General features: G+C 40.0%; 1 protein-coding gene and 1 non-coding gene across 2 annotated transcripts; both read right to left on the bottom strand.

The window, feature by feature from the left end:
- Positions 1 to 5,628: 5,628 nt before the first annotated feature.
- gata4 (GATA binding protein 4) lies at positions 5,629 to 12,195 on the bottom strand. The gene is made up of 6 exons (XM_026318788.1): positions 11,586 to 12,195; positions 7,278 to 7,444; positions 7,051 to 7,176; positions 6,684 to 6,765; positions 6,424 to 6,560; positions 5,629 to 6,017 (listed from the first exon to the last, which is right to left on the bottom strand). Exons 1-6 carry the CDS (start codon positions 12,106 to 12,108, stop codon positions 5,892 to 5,894), a joined length of 1,161 nt encoding a protein of 386 aa, XP_026174573.1. The 5' UTR covers positions 12,109 to 12,195; the 3' UTR covers positions 5,629 to 5,891.
- A 13,576-nt stretch (positions 12,196 to 25,771) lies between these two features.
- trnae-cuc (transfer RNA glutamic acid (anticodon CUC)) lies at positions 25,772 to 25,843 on the bottom strand. The gene has a single exon. It is a non-coding gene; the product is annotated as a tRNA-Glu (tRNA).
- Between the last annotated feature and the right edge of the window lie 219 nt (positions 25,844 to 26,062).

The raw sequence follows: 26,062 nt of genomic DNA, 5'->3' as shown, positions 1-26,062 counted from the left end.
ACATCAGCGCCATCAAGAGGGAACGGCTTTTTGTCTCCACACTCGTCAGATCGACTGACGCCTCTGATTGGCTGGTGATTCGTCGGTTTAGCGCTGACTGACCAATGAACAGCCGGAACGTCTGGCGTGATGCTCCGCCTCAGCGGACTGTCACAGAAGCACGGCTTCTGATTGGTTCGTTTTTATCCATCAGAGGAACCGAATCCCGGCGTTGATTTGTGCTCTGTGTTATATATATTTTCTAGAAAGGAATGGGAAATGAAGTCCCCTTTATTAAATGGTCTGATTATTATAACTAAATAACGTTCTGATTATGTTATGATAATAGCAGTTTTGTCTTTTAGGTTTTTCTGTCTCCTTTTGAAGCAAAATATGTTCCAAAAAGAAAATCATTATTTTTATTTTATTTGTTTATTCTTTCCTCAGTGAGCTTATGAACAAATCATATGACTAGCACTGTCAGTTATTAAGATAAGAAAAACTTTAGATCCTACTTTAAGTCTCACAGCAGCAGAAGTACTGTAACATGCACTGCATGGTGATACAATATGACCATCTACTATACAGAAAATATAGTAAAACAAATGCAAAATGCTTGAAATCCTGTTCTACAGATATTTTATTAGGATTTAAAATGAGGCCATGGTAAGGGTCTTAGCTTAAACACAGTAAAGCCTGCTGTCTGAGCTCAGCTGAGCTACTTCATTACAGAGGACATCAAAGATCCATGGTCCAAACATGGGGCATAGCCAACTAAATGTTTTCCCTAATATTTCTGACTTTCCTCCTATACTTGTAGTTTCATGCACATATTATCTATGTTTGTGCATGTATAACAAACCCCACAGATGATTCTGTACACTGGCATGTTCTAAGAGAAATGCAAGAGAGATGCAGTGTAGTAGCATGTGTTTAAATTTCCTAGTTATTTTGACTATTATTTCCAATGGGGCCACTCCCACACTTGTTTTCCAACTGTGCCTGCCCTTCCTACTGTTGCTTCTCGGATCAGGTGTGATCAGCCAACCAGAAGCTGGAAGATAGCATCTCAGATTAGGGTGGAGTGGGGCAAGTCTATTGTTATCTTCCAGTGTCTGACTTAAACTAACACTGACCCTAACTTGGGTTGCCTGCCCCTGTTCTGTAAAGAAACACTTAATATTTCAGATCTTAAGCAGCCATGACCTACAATGCTACACATTCTACAGTGTCAGCAATTGGAAAGAGAGTAACATATAAATAACATGCCCTGTCTAACGCGTTATTCCACATGGCTTGCAACAGTCTCCTGTTATGTGTTCACATGCCTTTGTTTAGCTTCATAAGCTAAAGATCACAAAGAACACAAAGAAGAGTTATATCACTATAAGTTCTTAAACAAACAGAAAATATATAACTTAATAATGTAGGCGTACACGAAATGATGAATATGTTGATAATTGAGTTCCAAACGGACCAGTTTTGATCTTGTCCTCAATAGCAGAACGTTTGCTGTGCCTTTTGTTTTTTATCCCTGCCTGTCAAAATTGGACAGGCAGATAGGAACACAAAGCGAGCAGCCTTACAAAAGTATCTCATATGGTATTTAATCAAATGTGGCTATTGCACTCACACTCCGTTCAAGTGATAGTAAAGGCATGTGTGCAAATAATAACCAACAAAACCCTTTTCAAAAGAAATTATGAAAAGTCTTTTGACATTTGATATTTGGCTATAGACCAGAATATTGATTCACAGACAATGCAATGACATACAACTAACACATCTGAATGTTTTTCCTTATCACAAATGTCTTTTTGCCAAGTCAGGTTTGTCAGGTCAACACGTAGATGCCATTTAGGTCTAATGTGAAAAGTGGATATGAATTGTGCAACTGTACTTCTACAGATTTTGCTGAAGGGCACAAGGCTGTGAACTGCTGCCAACATCAAGGCCTGTGTCATTTAGTAATTTCCAGGATAATCCCTATGATCCATTAATGAAACCAGAAGAATTTTTCTTTTATTGTTTTATTATTTTAAGTTCCTGATTTTCATGAGGCCATACTGTACATTGTACACTTCAAACAGACAGATGTATCTCCTTTACATGCTTGTGTCAACTTGTCAAACTGGAAAAAAGGGGCACTAAAGATACCATCAGTGAGTTTAGGACTTTCAATGTCTCTACAGCCGTGAGCATTAGCAAGAGGAGGAGCTGACACTGACATTCACAAACTCTCAAGCAGTTTTCTGAGCAAACACATTCAGGGTTCAAACTGCTCAGCTGCCGCTCACTTCTCAGTTTGTTTGAAAGGCTTTGTCTTTTGTGATCTGGATTTTGGGTGATATGCTTGAACTGTCAAGAGATAAGAGGAACCACATTATAACTGAACAATTTCTGAATAACCAAGGGTAAGAAGACTGGACAGAACTTCCCATGTAAGTAAATTCAAATTTTAGAAGTAGAAGAACTGGTCTGGGAAAAGATGTTTTTGCCTCCTAATGTCTGACTGTAGCAGCTGAAGGTATTGTGTAGACTTTTACATTCATGAACTCTACTAACTAGTGTTGTTACTTGTCCAGAGTTTGTTTTTTTTTACAAATCGTCCAGTATTTGGTTCATTTTAAACAACCAGAGTACAGTCCATAGATCTACGCTGTTCTCTGATCATACAACAGTGCACTGATCACTAATCAGTGCACTGTTTTCATTCAGGTTGAGCCATAAGCAACCTCATCTACATGGATGTGAAAATAAGCGTCCACCGTGCACAAAAAAATGTTTGGCAAGTCTGATGACTTTGTTGGACCGATGTGAGACTGACACGACACAGCGAGCCACACAACATGACAGAAGTAAGAAGTAAGTACAGACTGAAAGAGAATTATACTGTAATAGTCACATGGGTGTGGGAAACTGTTGTCCTTAACAGAAAGATCACAGGTTTATATGTATATGCATGTGTTTTAGATCAGAGGGGTATTTCAGGGATCAAACTTTCAGTTCCTGTTTGGCTTGCTCATGCAGTATTTTTGGATTAGTGAATATCTCAGCTTGGCATAAAGTCTGGAAACAGCTAGCCTGGCTCAGTCCAAAAGTGAGAAAATACAGCAACTAGCACCTCTAAGGTTCACACATTACCATGTAAGTGTAAAAATGTTGTGTCATTTACCCAATCCTCTAAACCTTAATAAGGTGTGATGTTTTTCTGTGACAGTAGCAGCTGTGGTCCCCCCGGCCCACGTGAAGTCTGTGTGAATGGAGAGGCTAAACACCTGGCTAACAGTAAGCTCCTCTCAGAGCGGATGTCACGCTGGGCTGACACACAACAGTCTGTGAAGAAAGTTTTGGAGCATCTCAGATTACAACAAGTCACTAGTGACATTTTCCTCGACGACTGTGTGAACAAGAAATTTTTGGCATTTCACAGTGATATCACAGAGGAATGTGGCGCAGACGACAAGCAGCATTCATGGGCTGTTATTGAGAAACGGGAAGAGATCATCATATATGGTCCTTATTATCCTAACTACAACAATGGAGAACACAGTGAGGACGTCATTATTACACAAACACAGGAACTTCTGGCATCAGAGGCCGTCTCAGAAGACTGCAACGTGTATGTTTTCACCATAAACAGTCCGTGTTTGGCTCGAAACACAGATCCATGCATGTTGAACCTGATTCGCGTGGCTCAGGAGTGGTGGACTGTGTACGGTGTGAAGACTCATATTGGTTTTGTGAGATGCTGGGGCTTCAAAGGAACCAAAGAAATTCTGTTCCGTGATATTAACTACTGCCAAGTGGACTGCATAAATCAGACTGAAAACCACAATGGCTATGTTATTGCAGCTGAAGAGAGAGCTGATCTCAGTCCTGTGTGTGAACATCTGTATTGTGCTGTTAAACGGCTGCTGAAATCTGGAGCAGTAAAGTTCCCTCTGACAGGTACCGGGCAGGGGCAGGACTGGAAGGGTAACTTCAAAAATATGCACAGTATCTCTGAAGGCAAAGCAGAAGAAGAGCAAAAACTCATCACACAAGAGGTGAAAGCCATGGTTGAAGCTGCACCAATTCCACCTACAGAAGGAAGCTGTGATGAATATTTAGAAAGCGGAAAGGAATTTGCACTTTGTTACAATTTTAGCCCAAAACTATCCAGCACCCTCCAGGATCAAATGAAGCTCGCGTTTCAACTGTGTTGGAGGGAAATGGTGCAGCAGAAATATGCAGAGTTCCTCAGGGAGAAGCTGACTGAAGACTTCAATCAGTGTACCGTCCAGCTTTTTATCAAAGATATTGTAAACCTCACAAAAGAATACTTACAAATAGGAAGAATCCAATTCTAAGTAAATAAACACCAAGCCTTTGCATCACACATACATTTGCATTTTGTCAGAATGCTTTGTCTTTATTAGTTTCCTCAGCAGAGCTACAGTCGCACACAGAGGAAAGACAGTGTTAGCACACACTGAGATAGCCCACATACACATGTTCATCTCTCACTGTGGTTTTACTTACAATATATCACAAATGGTGTATAACACAATTACATTGGAGTGAAGTTTTTACATGTATGTTCATTTAGTTGTTTAAGTAATTACATGTGGCAGTATTCCACATTTACACGTTGCCCCCATGCTTGTCACAAGAAAGTGAGAGTAGTATCTGATATACTGTACAATTGTTTGATGCAGTTCTTTCATACGGTTTATGAAACGGCATTTATAAATTAGATGATAAGTAGGCGATACTGCGGATACATATCTGTACTCGTGTCAGCAGAGGGAGCTACGTGCCACTTCTTCCATCCACATCACAATGTGCAGCGTTTTTGCCACATAGGTAGTTTATCGTGATATTATTTTTAAAAGAGATGTCAGTATACAATCAATACTGATAGTGTTTTTTTTGTTTGTTTTTTTTTTTTTACACTTTCAATTGAAAAGACAAAGGCACACAGTGACTGATCCAAAAAAAACGAGAGGCCAGCCAGGAGCTGTTCCTATTGCACCAAGAAGGTCACATCACTGGTGCTGAGGAGTGATGGATGTATAGAGCGATTTTGTCTTCATTACAGTAAGTTTACAAGAAATAAATCTGATTTGTTTGTCATACACTGTAATTTCAGCTTCATAGTCCTGGGTATTAAGAACTACACCTGACTAGATTTAGTTGCAAGTAGCCTTTGATTATAATTAAAAGATCAGCTAAACAAATATGGTTTGTGGTTTCCCTGGTGTGAAAGATTACACTTCTGTTTCCACCCCATTAAATCCTACAATTCAATAACAACATGCATTATCAAAATCGATGCACCAGTTTTTCACCTTCATTGTGAAAAATGGTGTTGTAGCTGCATTGCTTTGCAGATATCACTAGGGTAAATGTGAACATAGGGCTACTGTATATACAGTAGTTATTGCTTTTCTTATTTATATGAGTAAGTACACTTTCTAAAATGCTTCAACGTGTTACCTCTGATACAAAAATGTCCTGTTGTGTTTCTTTATAGGTTTTAAATGCCTGTCATTTCTCTGGAAAATTGACCATAATAATATGTGAATCCCAGTTTTAGCCAAGCACTGACATGGTAAAAAAAAAAAAAAAGGTATCTTCTTTCAGTTGTTGCAGTTTTTCAAATAAAGAGATGTTCTCTAACACAAACTCCTTTTAGTCCTTGATCGCTGTGATTGTACACACATTATCTGTGTAGTACTGTTAAAGATCTCCGCTTCTGTAGTCCCACTCACATTTCTGTCCCACATATTTGGGCGGAAGGCACCATTCGATGTGGGATCACGTGCACCCAGAGCAGCAGTCTGCTTTCTGGAGACCTTTGCTTCTCAGAAGAGTTTAATCAATATTCTGTAGATAAGCATGTTTTGAGATGAAGACTTATAGACTTTCTAAGCCAGGATTAGGTTGTTCCAAGGTTCGGCTTTGGAGCCAGAAGACCCGCCGTGGCCCCCGGGGGACATTTTGAGAGGAATGGGCCCACCTTGAGCTGCCATGTAGGCTGGCAGGGCTGAAATCTAGAGGGACACAGAAGATGTTTAGTAATCTCTCCTGTTTTACCATGATTTACTATTTACTTACTATGAGCAGATGCAGGCCTTGTGGTGCTGTCATTAAACCTTTCATTTCGCTTGAGATCATAAATAAAGACTTTTACATGTATTATTACATTATTTGCTATGTGGATATACCACAAAGTAAGACTCAGTACTGTATAATCTGAGTTATAATAGCTGTCCCCTGGTTTCTCCCTTAAAGGCCATACTAGATCTTTTCATTAGGCCTTTAGGCAAAACTGTGTCCCTGAGTATATCAGACTGTTCTAGCTGGATGAAACAAGCATTGCCTGCATAAACAACAGTTTCTCAAAGGTTCAGTGAACAAAATTCAATCCTCTGATATTCCACTATCACAGTATCATACCTGTGTGTTTGTGCTGTGCTGTGTGTACAAGTTGTGGTTCTCCGGTTCTCTCTTTATCTGGCGAGGCTCCTCTGTGGTGCTGGAGGCCCGGGGAGTGCTGCTGGGTGTGACTGGAGTCCCCTCACTGCCCTGAGTCCCTGTGATGCACAAAAGTTCATCCTTTACTGAACAGGACTCTTAGGTCTAAGCTGTAACTTGCCTTATGTAATATACACATCTTCATATATACAAAAATATGGACACATGTTTTTGAAGCTCACCAGTTTGGGTTTTGTTGAGGTTTTTGGGTTTGCGTTTGCGGGTCTGGATCCCCTCTTTCTTCATAGCCAGAGGTCGAGGCACCTGTCAGGACACCAGGACAAAGAAAGAGTTGAACTGAAGTGAAGACTGTGTAGCATTCATAGAGAAAAAGTTAATACGAGGGAGGACAACATGATGTCATCACTATGTCCCTACGACATGCAAATGAAAAAAGGACATCACTGTAAAAGTCATGGTGAGTCTGCCCTTAAGACTATAACCTACAGCAGCTGAGGCACATATCCAACCCAAAGCATGAAAAATGGAAAGAAAAATATGTTTCAGCAACACAGGATGTCATTCTCTTTTCGTATGTCTTTTCTTTACCCCGTGGAGTTTCATGTAGAGGCCACAGGCGTTGCAGACCGGCTCTCCCTCTGCGTTTCGTCGCCACAGGGTGGTGGTGGTGGTGTGACAGTTGGTGCAGGACAGACCCACCCTCCTTGAGGCAGACTGGCAAAATTCATTTCTTTTTTTAAATTTAGGCAAAAATCTCCCATGACATTATTACAGAAACATTAATATTATGTGTGATGTACATTACTGTGACACACCAGTCGTCTTTGAGGTTTGATCAGAGGTCTGTTGATCCCGTTCATCTTGTGGTACAGTCCGCAGGCGTTACACAGGTAGTGGCCGGTACCATCTCGCCTCCAGAGAGGAGTTGACATGGCCCCACAGTTGACGCATTCTCGCCCCTCAGCAAAGTCATCAAATAGATCTGATAAGAGATGAGGAGAAAGAGATAGTTGCTTGAATGAAATGCTCTTTTTCTTAAGATGGGTCTACAGCTAACTCTAAGGATAAGGCTTTCATAATATGCTGAACTGGAAGAGGCTCTTCGAGACACACGACTGAATGGATAAACTGATATGTATGCTGGTCAAGATGAAGCCACAGTTCAGTCAACAACAGCAAAGAGAATTAAAATGATCTTCATTCTGCATGGACTAATTAATCATTACCAAGTGTCACTAAACCCATGTGAGGTTGTATTACAGGATCATAGTACAGGCCCAGGCCAGGAACCACTGTGAGTCTTACAGAAATTTACTTCCAGCTTGGCCTCTACCACAAAAATTCTTTCCATCCTCTTTAATAAACAGTTTCCTGCACTGTCAAACTCTGACAGGGTGATTATCAGAAGTAGTGGCATTTGTGCACCAGCAGGAGGTGCAGGCTGCAGTCTTACAGACCCACACAACAGCAGCCTGGAATCCCTCCTTATCTCACAGCTCCCCTAGAGATAAAGAGTCGACTGGAAATAGAGACAGAGTAGAGCTTCATCATATTCAAATAGCAACTTCACGTCTATCACATCTCTTTCCCCCCTCTCGCTAAAATAGCATAACATCTGATGAATGTAATCTTCACTCTCTCATCTCTCAAGATGCACTTAGCTGTTCAGGAGTAGGGGGCATCAATCTGTGGTGTGGAAGTGACAGCTTGGCGTTTCTTTTTCTTTTTTTTTTTTCCTCATTTAGCAGTGAAACAGAGCAGGTTACAGTGGTGGTCCGAATAGTTTAAGGAAATTTTTAAAAAGAGCCAACTTAACTGTAAAAGTCATATTTAAATCATGCGCTTTATGGTTCATAATGACTCCACTTCAGAAAGAATAACTCTGTCCCTCCCCTTTCTTGCTGAGTGTGGCCGAAATAGCAGTGATACATATGCAGGCCTCCAAGGCTGTGAGCAAAACAGAGACAGTGGAGCAGGCTAACCTTGAGCCTGGCAGCATTTGTAGCCAACACAACACGTCAAAATGAGACAATACACAAAAGAAACACTGAAGAGGCCGTGTCTATCTAATTGGATGTTTATTTTTTCCACTGTTTAAATGTCAGTGTGTGTCTTTATCAGGGTGCATTTTAAAAACACCCGCACTAATGCTTCAGGAGAACAGAGGTGAAAGTGGAGTAAATGACTCAGTCGATTGTGTAGAGTTTCTGTCCCCACAGGTCTTAAATTGTGTTTTTCAATTCACTGTCACAGTGTCAGAGTCAATGTTAAGGACAGCAGCATCAATTTTAGGAATTCATATGCGAGGATTTCCATTTTATACAATGTTATTCCACTACATATGTCAAATTTTTTATTTCAAATTCAAATTTCACATGTGATTAACTTATAAAGTGTGTTGCATTTGCCAACAATAGATAAAGTATTTTAAATGGAATTAAACCAAGTAATAATATTAGAATAATCAAATATAGTATTATATAATATAGTATAATATTGAAATGGAATACTTACTTTTTCTTAAAATACATTTGACATGTTTCACTTACAGTGTAACATTTTTGTTACAGAGATTTTACTAGTAACTGATTATTTGTACAACATAGTATTCCTACTTTTATTTAGTAAACTATGTATTTTCACCATTACTGGCCATTCTTCACAATAAGTATTTTTATTTTTAATATTCTGGCACATTTTGCCCATAATACTTTTAAAATATTCCTTCTCTAATATTTTCAATGTTATTGCAAAACTACAAAAAGTTATTTGTTCTTTAAAGTGTGTTAATTTCAGTAAAGTAAAGTTAAAGTAATGTATATGCTATTAAATTTAAGGTTCATTGATATGGGTATAACAGAAGAGACATCTGATCGCTGTATAAAAATTTGTATGTAAACCATACGCTCAAACTAATTGTAGTATTTCTCTGAAAAAAACACAATCTTTAATTATCAAAAAATATACATATTAAATGATAAATATCAGTGGCCAGTTTTATATTTAAAAGTTTTATTTTTATAAAATTATTCACGATCAAAACGATATTCCTTCTTTGATTGTCTCAAGCTAAAGGGATTTTCCTGTATGCAACAAAGACTTTCACTGCATGGCTGATATCACTCAATCAAACACAGCGTTGATTTCATTTGTTGTGATTGTAAAACAATGAAATGTGCTCGGTTATTGAAAACATTTGTCCTCAGTGTGATTGAAATCAAGCGAAGAGCTCAGATTGGATCAGGGCTCTTATCTCTCACTTTGTAGATGTGAACACTGAGGCGTTTTATCTCACAGACTTTAGAGCGGACTCTGTCAGATCACATGCTCATTAACTGGCATACATCTGATATGTAAAATCATCTGGTAATGAATTGTTTATTTGAGGTAGAATGACCCACAGCAGCCGATTGAGCTGTAGTTTATATGACTAAATTATATATATAGAAAAGAAAAGGTGAATGAAAGGATTCAAACCCCCATCACCTCACAGCCAGCAGAAAATGAAGATAATGGAGCAACAGGGGTCAAACTAACACACCTCTGATTAGTAATGTAGACTATACAAGGTGCAAGTCGAAGCCATCTGAAAACGGACAAACCTAAGCAAAATCAATGTGTTGTGAAATCTCTGTGATCCTATATGGTCCAGAGTACACTGCAGTCTGCAGATACTGGCTAAATTCATATCCAGCACAGGGACATAAAGGATTAAGAAAGTACTGACAGCCTGCTTCATAAAACAAAACAAAGCTTGCAGGGTCCTGCTGATAAATATCAGATTCCTCATACACAATCAAATAAAACCTGAATTGATCCATGAGGCCACAGCAACAAAACTCATAAATCATAACCCTCATAAACTCTGTTACCAAATAAGGTTCTTTAGATGTTGCTGAATTATTTCTTTCCTTCCAGATGTTTATTCTAGTTTATTTTTTTAGTTTATTTTCTGTTTATTATATGCTGCTGTAATATAATGAGCAGTTGTGGTGATTGGTTGTTTAAAACTGCTCATGCAATGATGAGCAACACAAATTAATTCATCTGTATATGTTACAATATAATTATAACATAGAAAATGATTAGATCTACTGTTACATTTATTTTTTGATTCAAGACTTTCTTTTTTTTCCTGAGAAACATATTCTGCCAACGTCAAAAGACTTATAGTAAATGATTTTTATGAAATTACTTAACGTTGCTTTCACTTAATGACTAAAAAAAAAAAAGATCTTTAATTAATGTAAAAATCTTAAATCTTCGGCATTAAATCGCTGCACTTCGTGTGTGGTTTGACTCACAGCTAAGATCAAATGAAGGTTTAGATCTATAAAGTTTAAAGTGGAGAATAAGAATAAAATTAAGTGCATTTTTAAACCTGTGGCCTGGTTTTTCATTCATTTTCCTGAAAAAAAAAACAGTGTATTCGCGTTACCTTTAGAGAAAAAAAAAAATTAAATCAGCCTTTAATCTGGTGAATCTTTGGCCTATTACACGGCCTTGGTTTATCTCATGTGACAATTGGGCCTATGAAAGAAACTTTAGTTATTTAATGAGGCTGTTTTTGTTTTGGGTTAATGTCCTGTTTAAATCAAACGTGATTAATACAGAAATGCAGACCTTGATTTAAGCCCTAAAGTTTAAAGTTGTTTTATTTGTTTAATGACAAGGCCAATCTTATAAATGACACGTATAATAGCATTGGACTTAATATTGCATTGTATTTGTTTTGTTGCAAATAAATTATTTCATGGTTTGTTATTTTTGAGTCATCTTTTTAAATGAGTCTAATCTAGTGTGTCCTGTCAATGCACAGTTGATTAAGAGATCATTTCTGCAGGTGCTCTACATTTGAAGACCCGTCCAAATATTACTTTTAACCTAATTCTCTAGTTCAGCTAAAATAAAAAACAAAAACTCAGTCGGGCTTTGAGACCTCTCACCTCCTTCACGTGTGTTTTTGTGACTAATGAACTTCTTATTTTTGTCCTGATGAGTTTTAAAAGAGAAAACCAGAATATCTTCACAAAAAAACCCACTTACAATATAAACGTACTTATTTAAAAGCTAAAATTGAAAGGGTAGCGTATGGAGGTGAGTTGTATTTCCGTGCCGCTCACCTATGTTTGGGTGCCGTGTTGTGCCAGGGGGAGCGCCGGTTTGTAGACCGTGGAGGACCGGGCTGTCGAAGGGGGACGCCGGCCAGGTTCCACCCACGTTCGGGCTCACGTAGGCCGAATATGGGGTGTGATACGACCCGCTGAGGCTCCGGGCTCCGTAGTGTTCCCTCCCGTTGGCTGAGATGTTCAGCGGGCTGGCGTAAGAAGACGCCGTCTCCCGGGCCGTGGCCACCCCGGAGGACAGAGGCGGGCTGGTGGAGAAGGTGAAGCGGGGAGACACCGGGGAGTGGTTGTATGAGGGCACCGAGTCTGCGCCCGGCTGAGCCCAGGCAGAGTGACTCGATACGGGGCTGCTCTGCTGCGACGCTCCGGGCGTCTGGAGGTAAGGCAGCGCCGGGATCATGGGGGTCACCACCCGGGTGGTGGGCACGTAAACCGGCGAGGTGCCCGCCGAGGCGTTGTGAAGAAATCCGGCCTCATAGGAAGGCGGCCCATGGTTGGTTGTCATTATGCCCTGGTACATATCTTCTCCTTGAAGCTGGACATCCGTGTTGATAGAAGGGATAATGATAGTGTGGATGCAGTTACGCGCAGGATTACTGAATATTACCACGGAAGATACCTGATCTGAAACAATCCGAAAAGCCCTATCGTCCTCATTAAAATCAGATCTGCTGTTTAGTCAAGGAAAGCACTCCTCTACATTCAGAAAACTGGGAATAAAGCGAGAGAGGAGACATAGGAAAAGAGGAGGAGGAGTAAAAGACTACACCTTGTGATCAAGATCCAGCTGTTATCATCTCTCTCTCTCTCTCTCTCTCTCTCTCTCTCTCTCTTTCATTTCAACAAGGTTTCATCATTTTCCAAAAATCGACCAAAACATTTAGCCTAGTTTCAAGTTGTTTTTTTTTTTCAAATATCTAAAGTCCAGTGGATTTGGCTGATGCTAACTAGTGGTTTATAAAAGTATCCGATTCATTTTTATTATCTTCTCCGCTGGTCGATACAATTCATTTTGTGTTTGTGTGTGTTTTTTTTCCATGTTGATCGACTTTAACATTCATTTTAATCTAAAAATCACCTTTTAGAATTTAATTTGAGTAACATATAAGAAGGTTGAGCTGGTTACTGTGGCCTGTACTCAACTTATAGTCACATTTTCTATTTCTGTCATAGACGATTATAAACTACTTTTGAATAAAATCCTTTTTGAACCTTTACATTTTATTTGCATACATTCCTGTTTAGGTTTCTTTAGCTTCGTCTATATGAAACACTTTTGTTATTCATCTAAAAAATGTTTCGTTAAGCTGAAATAAAATTTTTGACGTAAAGTTTTTTTTTTCCTATGGGTTTTTCCATTAAAACGACCTCAGGTATTTTTTAAAAAATCAATTAAATAATCCTGTGTGTCTGTAGTGACATTGTATTTTTTCCAGTGGTTTCTAACAGGTGATCAATACCTATTGTTGTTTTGTATCTGTCCTATAAATAGCCTTTTACTCCTAAATAGTGTTGTATATGAATTAACATAAAACCACTGGAAATGTTTTGACCGGTTTTCTCCAAACTAAATACTATGTAAATACATTAGCTGTGACCTGGAGATGACAAAAAATGAAGAATGGAGCTGGATGCTCGACGCGCCTTTAGTCGGAAGTGTCCGGCGGTTGTTGTCCTCCTGGAACAGATTTATACCTGTCATCAACACCAGTGAACGTAAACACACAGGCCATTTCATTGTGCAGCCACTTCCCACTGACAGGCTCTCACTGAATTATGTGACTCTACACAGGCTGCCAATAAAGCACCCCCACCTGTGTGTGTGTGTGTGTGTGTGTGTGTGAATGTACAGTAGGAACAAGTTTAATGTTATAACCCATTAAAGAAACATTATCTGATAGAAAGTTTCATTCATTCCATAAAGAAATGTGTGATCTTTTAATTACTGTACCGAGGTTGTATTTACTATACAGAATATAAATTATATGATCTGAATTTAAGACATAAGAATGATAAGCACTTTCCTGCTTTCCTATCCCTCATAATTCACCCACTTTTATAGTTTAAGGAGGACCTCTCCTGTAAATGAACCTTTTTGACTTGTCAGAAAAATCACAGGTAAAAACATAAATTATGACTCCACCATGCACTTCAGCAGGTCCGGATATCTGGATATATGAAATGCAGCTGTTATTAATGTAAATATTCACACATGGTAAATGTCCACTGAAAGGGTCATCTTAAACACAACTAATAAAATCAAAAACACCTTTTGTTGAGTTTAGAAATAGACACAAACATTAAAAGTTGCTTGAAATGAGGAAACAAAGTGAAAGATAAAGATAAATATCTGAAATACTGCACAAAGCAACAAACTGTAGCTGCTTTTAGATTTAAACATCACTGACCTGCAGATGTAAATATTCTTTCACCTAACTCTGCTGCAGTGCATGTAAAATGTGTGTTTAACTTAAAAATAGGCACTTAAAAATAGATATTTATTTTTGTGTCAAAATGCCCATATACAATTTGATATAAGTTCTCCCATTTTAATCGGTGCAGCAAAATGTGTGAATGTAACTCATAATAAAATCCAGACACTCCAAGTGACCAAACACTCACTTGTATAAATTTGTGAAAACATGTACATTAGTCTTAAATCCTTCTTTTTAAAACTGTATTTCCACTTCTGACTGAAGTGATGTGTCATATCAGTTACACTTACACGGTTCATTGACTTCCACCCACCTTGTCTTATAAGTCAAGGCAAAGAGAGCAGTATTACCTGACTGGAAATGGGGAACTGTCATCAATGTATAACTTCAGGCTGATAACAGAGCCACCAATTGCTGCTTAATAATATTTATGCACGGGTCTGTTAGTCTGCAGGGGCACAGTACCAAGGTCAGAGGTGATTCATTCGTTTATTGTTCCAACTTAAAGAGGTTCAGCCTGTGCACATCTTTGTTGATTTAAGATGACAAAATAAACATGGAGAGTTTTGCATGTTGTACAAGAAGTACAAGATAATGAGCCGGTCATCATACAGCAGACAGAAAACTCTGTTAATGTTCTTCTTTCAGGCTGTTTCTGTAGGCCATGGATGGGCCTACTGGGCACAGACCCAGGGCCCCAAGAGATCATGGGGCCCCCAGCCCAAAGAACCATGGAGGGACTGTTAACCTTTCTGTTCAAAAGTCAAACAAATTACTACAGAATGGCTACAAAAAGACACAAAATTTAAAAAAATACATACAAAACTATACAAAATGACTGAAAAGTAATAGAAAATAACACAGAAAAATAACGTCAGATGTATCCAAAAATAAAATAAAACACAAAACAAGTAAAATAAGAAGAAAATGACTGCAAAGAGATGTAAAATGAGTCAATGTTGACATAAAACAGACACAAAACAATCACAAGAAAACACAAAATGACCTCAAGTCATGTGGTTGCTCAGTGTGTGTCTTGTTCTGAGGAGTGTTGGAAAGGTGGGGGGCCTTTTTACATGTCTGTGCCCAGGGGCCCATTGTCTCTTGATCCATCCATGAGACTACTACACCCTCCAGTCTAATCTGACCAAACATAAGGTGAAAAGTTTGCAAAAATACCAAATTACCCTCCTCTCCTCTATTATTGAGCATTTACAGTGTGTGTTTTGATTTGTGTGTTTGCACATGCCAGGCTGTATCACTGACAGTGACAGAGGCCAGAGCCCCAGAAAATTTTCAACTGTGTGTGTGTATATTTGTGTGTGTTTATAACCATTATTCTGTGCAACCATGTGTGTGCCGTGTGTGTGTGTGTGTGTGTCAGTGTGTATGAGTGAGGAGGTGTTGGGTGAGGGATAGATAGAGATGCTGGTATGTGGCGGACAACAGCAGACTGTTGCTGAGGAAGGTGTGTATCCATGTGTGTGTGTGTCTGAACCAGGCACCAGGAAAACCGTCCCCGTCGTGGCTGCGGCAAAGACTCAATCATTCGGGGTCGGTGACTCACTTTGGCCCCTCTTCCTTACACACACAACTGCACATGAACACACATGCACACACACAGCGGGGCCAGTAGACTCCTGGCTCCAGGAAGAACACTTCAAATGAAGGAGCAGGAAAACCCAGGAAGCTGAATACGCCGTCAGTACAGGCTGACAGAGGCCAGGGGGAACACAGACACATCCACATGTCACTCAGCTGTACTCCTTGGTATTCTTCACTGTCATGCTTTGCAGACTCAGCAGAAAGTATCCACTCTGTTCATCTTCTCACCATCCGCTCCTGCTGACCTCACTTGTTTGTCTTGTTTTATCAGATCTGATTGATCATCGTGGATCCACTCATGTGATAATGATAATGCTCAAACAGTGCTAATCAATGTTAACCCACTGTGCCTGAAATGAGCTCATGAATCACATCTGAAGACTTTATTCATTTCTGTTTTCTTGCAGAATTTCATTTGTCGCACACACAAACTCAACTGGATTTTTGTCAAACACTAACTTTGACCTGAAAGCTCTATTCTCTGACCTCTGTGATTTAATGACTAAATGTTCTGACACTGAAACTTGATTCTTTCTGCGTTTTTGCTCATTTTCATAGCCACTAACATCAGTTCATATCATGTAGGTCCTACAACAACAACACCTTTGTAAGGCCATCGTATCCTATAGAAATTCACGTCCTTTGTTAGTAGGTTTTGGGGGTCATTGACCTTTAATAATAATTTTTTTAAGGTTAAGCCATTTTGTAACAGTGTGAATAAGGTTCACATAAAAATGGCTATTATGGATATATACACAGTCTACATTTTTTATAATCACTTTTTTTGTTAATATGTAAAATTTGCTTTAGGTGTTTTCTTGTGTGTGTGTTTGGGTAAGTATGTGTTATTCTACGTATCTGTGTATTATGTTTGTGGATTAAGTGTGTTTGACCAGTCAGGTCAGGGAGTCACACCAACCACATTGGCTTCAGCCACACAAATGATCCCTGCCTTTCTTTCCAGCTAACACACACACACACACACACACACACACACATACACATCATTAACTTGGAGTGTGTTTTTTGAATAAATTATTAACTCCTCAGTTGCAGGTTCTCATATGCAATGGGCTGAAGTGCTGAATTGGACTGAACTGGTTCACACAGATAAAGAGCAGCACAAACACATCACACAACACATAACACTTAATTAGGGATGATAAGAATTCAATGATCAAATCCGCTATTTCTTTCGGAAGCTAATATTTGAAATTCCACTCGTGGGTGTTGCTCAATTCAAACATCAATGGTAAAACTGAGAAAAATACTGATGAAGTTCTGTGAGTGACTGGTAATAGTCAAGTGTGCGTTCTGCATGTGCAAAACCCACCACTCATCCCAGAGTGACCAGTCACACTGGCCTGATATCTCACAGACAGCCTCATAAGGAGGTGTCCCATTAGTGTATGTGAAAATCGGTGTGTGTATACGAGCTGTAGTGAGTGTATTTTTAGCAGTAAAGACTCAGGGATCCCAGGGCCTCTCCCTGTGATAAGCTGTGGCCAAAGTCCGCAGGCTAGCAGAGGCCTGAAGAGCAAATAGGGAACACACACATACACATACACACATGCAGAGCCAGTGTTTAATATGCTGATACATGGGGCTTAGTTGCAGTGTAATGTGGCAGTCAGAGGGAAACCTGTCTGTTTGAACGTGAAAGGGCAAGTTAGGGGTAAGACTCAGGTTAGGCAAAGGTGAGGTGACATCATCAAAACAATGGATTCTGGTGTGTATGAAGAGAGTTCATGTGGAGTTCAAGCAGTGAGGCTTACAGAGGTGACAGTGTGGCTAAAATGTTGTTAGAAGACACAAAGCATGATGGGAAGAGAAGAAGAGAAAGGATGGTTAACAAGATCTGTGGGAATTTTTTGGTCAGCGTTAAAGTCTCTCCTCCTGTCAGTCAAATGCTGGCCCCGCCCCCTCCAAGACACTGTAAGAGAAAAAAACACAATGAGGAAGCCAGAGGAGAAAAGGTGCCTCAATTCAGGCACTGTCATAGAGCACATGACCGATAACAGCAGGAATATTCCAGTTTGGACACAGACAGGAGAGAAAGGCTTAATAAATTGTTTACGTCTGAAAAAGAAGCTGAAAGTGGACAGAGAAAGAGACTGTCAGGGAGAGAGGAGAAGGGAGATGCCACCAGACAGGAGGAGCAGTGGAAAACAAAAGAGGCTCCACACTCTGCTCTGTCTTATCTGTCTACGGGTCTTATCCACCACTGGCTCTGTTAGTGTAACCCCATTCCCTCCCTCCCTGCCGCCCGCTCTCCTTCCACCTCATCCCTACATCTCCAGCCCCCCACCCCGCTGCTTGTGGACCCCGTTATCAGGCCAGGGCTGACGTCAGGGGGCCCGCTGGTGCTGGGGGGCCGGAGACAGAGGCTGATAGCGCGGCTGAGGCTGCCTCCACACAGGCTGTGGGAACAACGGACCCAGCCCACCTCAACCCATTGGCCCTGCACGTCCACAACAGACACACACACACACACACACACACACGTGGACGTATTTGGATAATTCATGAACGAATATATACATTTGTGTAAATCGGAGCTTTGTAGCAACCTCGGAAGAGTTTCTACACTTATAAACTCACATCTGGTGGAAAAGCAAATCACTTATTATTTACTGAATAAATAATGATGCATGTGCTGTCACTGATGTCACTGATGCTCTGTGTACAGCACAGCTGATAAACCTTGCACAAATACAAAAAGGGGCATACATGCAAATTTAAATGTGTACAACACTGCAGCTTTGCATATACATGTTCACATGTTCACCTCTTAGATGCTCAGAGCATTTTTCACTGTAGTAGACTCTGCAGTATCTTTGAGCAGCTATAAAATAAACAGAAGGATCTCATCCGCAACAGATATAAATTGAGCAGTTAATGAGATGTTTCTTATCAAAATTCCCAAGTGCTGAATAGCTCAATAGAAGGGTCTTCTCATCTATTTCTATAAAAATAGCATGTATGTTTGCCTCACATATGTCCCAAGGCACCAGAAACTGTTCCATTATGTTATCTCCAATCATTTTGGTCACAATCTTTCAACCGTGACACACAGAGTCATTTTGTGCCTCTTAAGTTACATGTTTTCAACCTTAAGAAATCAATTCCCCAAACATCCTCTCAACTTGATAAAAAATGTAAATCAGATAATTTGTGAGGAAGGAAGCTGTCATTTAGGATGAAGACATAGAGTTTAGCATCTGTGACACTCATCAGCCCACGTAGCTCCACTAAAGACACTGCAGCTGCAGTGCAGTTATGATGTCAGGGTTGGTATTAGTCCATGAAACATGAATTAAATGGGAAAAAAAATCAGGGAATTAATTGTCTGAGACTGGGTTAAGGAGGCACTTAGCCTCAAGTGGTGGAATGGCTGTTGTCATGCCAGAAAACTGGTGAAAGGTGTGTGTGTGTGTGAGAGAGAGTGTGTGACTGTGTGTGTTTTTGTGCTGGTACAGGTCAACAGGTGCAAGTTTGATGTGTGGGGAGTGAGAGCAGAGTGGAAGGTTGCAACAAATGAAGTTGGCAAGTTTCACATCATTAGTTGCAGGTGCAGCACTCCCAAAATGTGCAAACACACACTCACACAAACAACTCATATCTAAACCCTGTGGATTATCATCCACCAAAACTCAGCTCTTTTTCAGCCGTTTAATTTGGGCTCCACTCCTTTACAGTAGTGGGAGTGCACTGAGCCATCATTCTGCCATTTACACACATACTGTAGTTTTCGGAGATGGATCTGTCGGATGGGGAGTGGAGACACACTTATCAGTGTGTTGTTCTCAATAAGGTGGAGAAGATTTGTAACGGTTGTGGGCGGTCACCCCTGGATTTGTGTGTGTCTGTTGCCGTCTCTCTCTCACTCTGACCTTTCCTCGATCGAGCAAGTAGGAGGAAGAAAAGAGTGGCCTTGACAGAGCGAGAGGAGGGGTGAGATGTAAAATAGGAATCGGCGAAAAAAGGAGACCGTTGTTCCTGGAGTTGCTTATTTTTTCTCCTCCGCCTCTCGCTGTCATTTTATCTCACTCTGGTTGTCAGACACACACTCCCTAAATTTCACCAGTGGCCATGGTGTCCTTGAGTTTACATAACCATAAAATAAGAAAGACATTGCAAGTGTATCTGAGGAGGTGTGCAAGGGGAAAGTGAAAGCTTAACTTATGGTGCTTTATTACTGTTGGCATGATGTGACGCATGGGAAAAGAAGGAGAAAAGGCACCTCCATGGATGAGAGTGAGGCAGCAGCTTTACAGCATGGACTGTGAACACCCTGTGGGTTTAGATTTTAATTCTTTGTAAAATATTGCATTATCAGTGGCTGCACAGAAAAATACGGGCAGGACATTTTTATGAAAACTGGTTAAATTTTACTGGGCTGCAACAACTTTGGCCACATCAGTGCTCAGGTGACAGGTGATGCCAACACAAAAATGATAAATGAGTGATAAGAACAAATTCATTTTTTTAAAAAAATTGCTTTTGATTAACAAATCATCAAGGATGTGACTTCATGTGATCACATTCCAACCAACAGCGGATCATCTCTCTCCTGGTTGTCTGCCGTGCCGCCTGTTTCACTGCCCCCCTCTCTGCCCTCTGGGTGACATGATAAGCACAGGGACTCATTAGTCTTTTTAATTGGTCCAGAACAGTTGTAATGGGATGATATGTGGTCTGGCCAAATGCCAGCTTAAAGTAAACCGACCCAATGAAAACATTGTACAGGCCGACCAACAGATCAGAGTGCAACATCAAGTTTAGCTAATTCAGTATTTCAAGTATTTCAACTAAAGCAACAAATGTGAGCATTTAAAATCTTTTTCTTGGACTTTTGTTAAACCTTTTTTTCTAAGTTTAAATTACCTAAAGAATCTGTGTCTAAACACATTAAATCACCTTCCTGTCAAATCATTTAAACCATGTTTTTATAAGTTTCTGAAAAAGTACTTTCCTTCCCACGATGAAGAGAACAGTGAACAACTTAAAGTTTATCCTTATGGGGAGTTAGCGTTGTCCGTTCGTACATGTGCATGGCCTTTCTGGGTCACGAAAATACCATATGTATTTTCTTTCCTTGTTAACATTTGGAATTTGTATAAATGCCTTAACTGTACTTTGTCAAATGTAGTTTTTACGCAGGTTTATCTACTTTTTCTAATGTTTTTTGCTTCTCTGGTTCTGCGAATGTGTGTTAGTGTGTGCACAAGCGAGCATGTGTGAATTAGATGGTGTGCGCGCGGCATGGCGTCTATAGCTTGTGGGGAATCCATCAAAGCTTATCATCATAAGTAAACATGACAGAGTGGACAAAATGTCTTGTGTGCAGCCAGACCTGCTATCTAACCACAAGCCATATCTGCGATGATGGACTGATGTGGCGCTGGCTTGGACTAACCAGAGTCTGAGTGTGAGAGTGGGAGTGTACATATGAACGCACACAGGCACACACACACACACACACACACACACACACACACACACACACACACACACACACACACACACACACACACACACACACACACACAAGAACACACACACACACACACATATACATCAAATAGAAATACACATGTAGGTACTCAGACACAGTAAACACACACTTATGTTACCATTAACATAGCCCTTCTTTGCGACGATGCTCAAAGGAATAGTAGCTTTAGAATACATGAAAAGTTGATTTATCACACAACCATAAACGGCTGGACAGAGTCATAATTCATATAGAAATTTATGGCTGTTATTTATTGGCCAACTCATAGTTTGCCTATGAGCTGAGCAGAAACAGGGCTTTTTCTTCTGACAAGTGGTCATTACTGTAAAGCCTCTTTTTATGGCAGATGAGATCAGACGAGCGTTAAGGAGCACACAGGGAGAAATATTAGAAATGTTAGCTAATAGCCCATGATCTGTGCTCATTATCAGGGATTCAGTAAGCGTTAGAATATAAGACCTCTGTTAGCATGGGCCGAAAAATGTCACATAAGGTGATCAAGTTTAGAAAATTGTTTGGGCTCTAGATGTCTATACAATTTTAAGATTTTTTTTGCATTTGTCCAAGGTGAAGTTTCTTAGGATTGGTGCACGCATGTGTGCGCATTGAGCTCGACCTGCATGCTCCTCTACTTGTTACAACACCACTGATAAGCAGGGTAAACAACCATGCACTGTTTGCTCCCCTGCCATGGTCATGTGATCAAAAACAATGATGAGAGGGTTTGTGCGTGTTCGAGAGGGTGACATGTCCATCTCTCTGTCAGGTTTCCTACACTGTCTGCTCCTTCCTCAAGGTGTGGCTCCTCCACTGTCTGGACATTCAGCTTTAAGAAATGAACTGACATTGATAACCTTTCCCCTGCTGTTCAGTTCCTGGGTCAAAGATCATGGCTGCAGTGCCTCAGCTGACTTGGCAGATTGACAGTGGGTGTAGTGGCACTGGATGGTATACAGTATGGAGCTGTTTCAAGTCATGTCTCCATCACTTTCATTCCCCTCTCTGTCTTTGTTAACTGACCGCAAGTGGCCGGTATGCATGTATGTGGAGAGAGAGAGAGAGTGTGTGTGTAGGGGGTCATTAACCCCATGGTAACCAAGAAGGTGGTCTCTCAGCCAGCCTGGGCTCTCCTAGACCACCAAGGGAGTGGTGCGTGTCTCCATCACATCTGAACTATCATAGCTTGTGATGTGTCCATTAAGCTGAGGAAATATTGAGCCCCTATATCTCCTACATTTGATCTGTCACCAGTTTGTGTCTTCTTGTGATTCTTTACTGTGTATTTAGCTGTTTAGTGCCCATTGAGACTCATTTGCATCTCATCTATAATTTTGCAACTATATTTACTATGATTTTCAGATTTTGGTCATCACCTTGCAGCATTTGAGGTTGTTTTGCTACAATTTTTAGTCAGCAAGTGTGGATTTTGTTCTTGTTAGTAGACTTTCCAAATAAGTCCCTTCACTGTTCTCCTCTAGGGCCCCCTGGGCCCCTGGGTAGACCCATTCAGTAATCATCCATGGATGTGTGAGTTTAATAAAAACAATGTAAAATTCTTGTTTTTACAGCTAACCACAAACCACTCTGACACTGAAGTGGTCCCACTATCTGTTTGTAAATCTGTTACCAGTTGTTTTCTATGTTTTAAGCAAAAACCTCCTAAAATAACTTCAAGGTTTTGGTGTACTAATTTCAGGTTGCTCTATTACAGGAACGGTTTGACATTTTGGGAAATTTTCTTATTCGATGTCTTGACAAGAGAGATGATGCAACTGATGCTATTCTAATGTCTACACACTGAATATGAAGCAATCACCAGCTGCAGGTTAACTTAGCAGCTCCCTGTTTTATCTGGCTAACAAAACATAAGAAAATCCACCTACCTACACCCATAAATCTCACCGATGAATACATTTAATTATGCAGTCCGACATTATTAACATGTTTTGTAGTTGGATGCATATTATCTTGCTATTTGGTAAATGTCTAATTTATATTGTTATTAAAGAGTATTTTAAACAAATGTCATTTTAGATGTGTTAACCATATGCCCCTGTAAGTGGGGCTATCAATCCTGCAGTCGCAGTCTTAAATTTAACAATAACTTTCTCTCAAATATTTCATGTTCCAATTGGTGTATTGCACAGCAATCCAGCTGCATTCTTATGTCTTTTAATAAACACAGATAAAAACACCATCCAGTGGAAGATTTTTCTAAAATATATTTCCTTTACAGGTTTAGCTCATTATAATGAATTACGAGCACCATACTCCCTATCAATTATAATTTGTGTGACATATCCTTTTTCAGTGTTTAGGTTTTGCGGCTTCTTGCTGCCACGGTGTACTTGAAGTTATCAGCGGTTGTAGTCTAAGCTAGAAGTGTATGACGTCGGAGCAAAACGACTTTAAATCTCTCCAAGGCCTGTGCTGGGTCAGACCTTTGTGACTGAGACAATTTCTAAAGCTATAAGTAAGATATCATCTTTATTTGCACTGACTTAGCAAAACAAGCCACTGAACACTTGCTGCTATTGACATTCTGATTGTCGAAATCCGACATAACTGAACTGTGATAAAAAAAAAAAGCAAGTGAAGATCTTAAGATTTATTTTTAACCATGTTGTAAATATGGTACTACAGTTGGTACATACAGGAACAAATATCCTGAATGTGCTCCGTCTTTTTTAAATTCCTTTCCTCTTTGTTTAACTTTGAACTCAAACTATATTCAACACAAAAACCAGATACTATGATGCTACCAAGTGCCTGTGGGCCCTAACAGTTCTAATATCACAGGCTAAAATTAAACTACCGGCAGACTGCACTGATCTTATATGTCATGTAGAGCAGGGACACTATATATTTAATGGACTTAGACTATAATTACAACCATGTCTGTGAGGTACATCTTGAAAAGATTAGTCACTAAAGAATCAAATGCTTACTAGAGCTCATCTTTGGATTTTTTTTAGCATTTAAAATTCTGTGAAACTGTGCTGCTCTTTCTGTTTTGGTATGATTTCTATCATTTCTATCCCTCGTATCTTTTCAATAGCATCTTTGTAGGTCCTAGAAGGAAATAGAAAGACTGTTAGCATTTTTTTAAGAATATGGAATAGGAATAAAAAGGAACACGAAGGGAGAAAGCAACTCGAAGGTAGCATTTGGAGAAAAAAAGATGGAGAGTGATGTTTCAAGCTGTCCTATTTCTGAGTCACATGGAGGTTTTCGTGGTTTTGAAAGGGGACGATGATACCCAGAGCCTCAGGGTCCCTGCCAACACAAACCCTGCTCTCAACCAAACAGTCCACCCACAATCCTTTGCTACAAACAGGGCAGGGAGAGGAGGGGAGTGTAGAGGGGTTGATGAGAGTCTGAACAGGCCGGAGGAGGGACACACCGGCGCCATGGCGATCCCTAAAACAACTTATCTCCTCTCTCACAATGATAGCGCCTGTCAAAATATCTGCCAAGATACATAGCCAGCCAGGAACTGGTTAACTCCAGCGTTGTCCAATCAGATGGCCTGCTGCCGGGGTCTCTGTCTTTCCCCACCTTGGAGGGCTCTCTGGGACCCAAGTTCCACAAACACACATTATCTCTGATTCATTGCTCGCTATCTCAAACAGGTTCCGTCCAAATAGGCCCAGGCTTTGTAGGAAGGAATGGTAGAAAACAGTTTCTGTGTCACATTGCAGCTTAAAGCTACAAACATGTGAGCACAACTGAGTACTGATGTGAAGTTGTCTGTACAGACTGAAGAAATGATCTAAAAAAAAAAAAGGTAAATAGCATTAACTGTCTCACCCTGAAACATAAAATCTCAGTGAGAAATACTGAAAAGGACATTGTTCTGATCCAACAATAACTGTTGTTAATGTTAACTTGTAAAGAAAAATGAAAAGCTCGTATAAATTGCTGTAGACCTAATACAAAATAGCCTCTGACCTCTGTTGCTTGTAGTATTTGTTGTGATATGTCGCCGCCTAGTGGAATATTTAATAAATAGTTCAGGAGATGGTCACATGGGTTTACTTGGGGGCATACCTGTCAACATTGGGATTTATATTATATGCTGCAGCTAATGTTCTGTAAATTACCACCTGCTTTACCGGAGGTCAATGTAGCAAACATATCAATTACACCCAGTGGGATTTCTTTTATAGAAAGATTAAAAATACGGGAGAAATACGGGAAAATATTTAAACTGGATGACAGAAAGGTGAAATACAGGAGGGTTGACAGGTTTGATTATACACCGTCAATGGTCTCAACCAGTCTGGCTGACAGTCACTGGGCTGGTCAGGCTAATAGGACCGTCCACTCTAGAGTAATTCGGTGACTAATCCCCACTTCCCTTCCAGTACATCCACACAGCCCAAAAGGAAAAACAACAATACCAGCAAGAGCATCTGACCAAAACGGGAAAATGAGAAAGCGGGATAGAAAGGTAAAATACAGGAGAATCCCGGGAAAAACGGCAGGGTTGACAAGTATGCTTGGGGGTAGGAGGGTCAATGATATGAGTAGTACGCTCACAGTGGCATATTAATATTTAACTTCAATGTTGTTGAAGTAGCGTTAAATAGGAAATGTAAACTGGTGTTGTGGCGAAAAAGTAGTTCCCTGACCGGGAATCGAACCCGGGCCGCGGCGGTGAGAGCGCCGAATCCTAACCACTAGACCACCAGGGAAGGTTATACATGGTTTGTGATAATAAAGCTTTAAATTAAAATATATCAATATGTGATTTCTTTTTTATATTTTTATTCATTGTTATTGTTAATTCCATCTCGTTGCATTTCGACCTAATGATCAAATCAAAAGCCTTGCTAGCTAATCTTAGCTAACGTTAAAGGCTTACAGCTCGTCTGTGTTTTTATTGTGCACATGACACCAGAGGGCGTCGTGAA

The sequence above is a fragment of the Mastacembelus armatus genome, chromosome 24 (genome assembly GCF_900324485.2).
Source record: "Mastacembelus armatus chromosome 24, fMasArm1.2, whole genome shotgun sequence".
Classification (NCBI taxonomy): Eukaryota; Metazoa; Chordata; class Actinopteri; order Synbranchiformes; family Mastacembelidae; genus Mastacembelus; species Mastacembelus armatus.
This window is presented reverse-complemented; position numbering and strand designations above follow the sequence as displayed.

What these genes read in the sequence shown, in the direction of transcription:
- gata4 (XM_026318788.1), bottom strand. Translation starts at nt 12,108, where the DNA reads ATGTACCAGGGCATAATGACAACCAACCATGGGCCGCCTTCCTATGAG. An exon ending in AACACGGCACCCAAACATAG is followed by an intron (nt 7,445 to 11,585) that starts GTGAGCGGCACG and finishes ATCTCTTATCAG; the next exon opens with ATCTATTTGATGACTTTGCT. An exon ending in TCTACATGAAACTCCACGGG is followed by an intron (nt 6,766 to 7,050) that starts GTAAAGAAAAGA and finishes GTGTCCTGACAG; the next exon opens with GTGCCTCGACCTCTGGCTAT.